This window comes from Leiobunum rupestre, chromosome 11 (assembly GCF_980474605.1).
Source record: "Leiobunum rupestre chromosome 11, qqLeiRupe1.1.hap1, whole genome shotgun sequence".
Lineage (NCBI taxonomy): Eukaryota > Metazoa > Arthropoda > Arachnida > Opiliones > Sclerosomatidae > Leiobunum > Leiobunum rupestre.
The window spans coordinates 9,036,430-9,038,085 of NC_143394.1; the positions used below are offsets into that span (position 1 = coordinate 9,036,430).

Genomic DNA, 1,656 nt, shown 5'->3' on the forward strand with positions numbered 1-1,656 from the left:
TCCAATACACCTATTTCATCTATAAAAATACACAATGTATCAATACAGTCACCCATTTGTCTTATTTTAGTCCAATACACCTATTTGATCTATAAAAATACACTATGTATCAGTACAGTCACCCATTTGTCTTATTTTAGTCAAATACACCTATTTGATCTATAAAAATACACAATGTATCAGTATAGTCACCCATGTGTTTTTAGTAAAACATAAATTAAGGGCGGTCGCTCGACTCACTCGACAAAAAATACTTTCTGAAAAAAGGCTATATAAGTAAATAGGACGTCATGAGTAGAAATTAATCACTGAGATATGGCAAGCGGTAAAACGCTAGACGGTCGAGATCGGAGACCACGAAGCGAGATATGGGGTCATTATATGATCATGTCGGAAGGAACTACATCACCTGATGGTAGAGTAAAAGAGATCCAGTTTGCCAAGTGTGTACACTGCGATAGGTAAGCTATGTATCCTTAATTATTAAATATTGTAATTTGTTGATAGATTTTCCATATCTATTGCCCCTAGAGGAAAGTATTTGTATAGCGGAAAATCTAATAAAAGTACTGGTAATATGAAGACCCACCTCGTGAATAAACACCCTGGTCTAGTACCGTTGGCTACTTCCTCGGAGGTTTCGTCAAGACAACACTTTTCGTCATGGATAGATGGAGGTAATGTTAGTGTCTAAGGCAGATGTCCAATTTTTCCCGAATTTGGCAAAACGTGGTTTCACTTTCACACTTCGCCTCGTTTGATCATTTGAGAATTCCATCAACATTCAATACACAATTTAGGATAATATGATGATAAACTATTGGTTTTACAGCTACTGGTGTACGACGAAAATTAAATGAGTGGATAGTTTTGACTAACCAACCATTTACAATGGTAGAAGACCCAAGTTTCAAATCTTTCATTAACGAACTGTCCCCTAAAAATCCGTTGCTACAAGATGCTATACCAACGTGTTCAACAACTGTTAAAAATGACGTTATAATGTCTTATTGGAAAGAAGTTGAAAACCTACGAACCATTATGAAGGTAATATCATATCAAAGTTTCGTTTCTTCCACTGTTTATCGTTAATATTAGTCGTCTTCTATACCTTTTTCAGCAAGTTTCTGGACAAATATCGTTTACACATGATTGTTGGACCTCGAATAACGGGTGGCCTTTTATTGGGATAACCGCCCATTGGATTGACGGCACTTGGAGGTCGAAAGAAATTCTACTGGGACTTATGCATTTCCCAGGGAAACATGACGGCAAACACATATCTGACGCATTTCTTAAAATGATCGACGACCGTGGAGTATCGAAGGTAATGGTTCCGTACGTAGGACATGTGATGAGCATTACTGGATACGATGTGTGGTAACTGATACATTTCAAGGTGTTAGCAATAACGATGGACAATGCGTCCAACAACGATACCTTCACCTCCGAATTCGAAAAGACATCCAAAGACAGAGGATTTAGGTTTAATACCAAGAACCGTGTACGTTGTTTCGCACATATTCTTAACATAGCTGTGCAGGACATGTTGAAGGCACTGAAAGCAAATTCTAAATATGACGACGAAGATGAACAAGATTGCGACTTTGACTACTTAGAAAACGACTGCAACATTGGTCAATCCGTAGCCAAGGT

At 37.8% G+C, this 1,656-nt stretch overlaps 1 protein-coding gene across 2 annotated transcripts; it reads left to right on the plus strand.

Moving 5' to 3' along the window:
- Positions 1 to 314: 314 nt before the first annotated feature.
- Positions 315 to 1,161, plus strand: LOC149921279 (uncharacterized). Of its 2 annotated transcripts, XM_090164123.1 has the most exons (4): positions 315 to 461; positions 532 to 682; positions 833 to 1,047; positions 1,121 to 1,161. In XM_090164123.1, the coding sequence occupies exons 1-3, from the start codon at positions 316 to 318 to the stop codon at positions 854 to 856; spliced, it is 321 nt and encodes a 106-aa protein (XP_090020249.1). In that variant the 5' UTR covers position 315; the 3' UTR covers positions 857 to 1,047; positions 1,121 to 1,161. The 2 variants fall into 2 exon arrangements, 1 of the variants encoding a protein (XP_090020249.1); XR_016477448.1 differs by lacking the exon at positions 1,121 to 1,161 and having other exon boundaries at positions 532 to 755; positions 833 to 974.
- Positions 1,162 to 1,656: the final 495 nt, after the last annotated feature.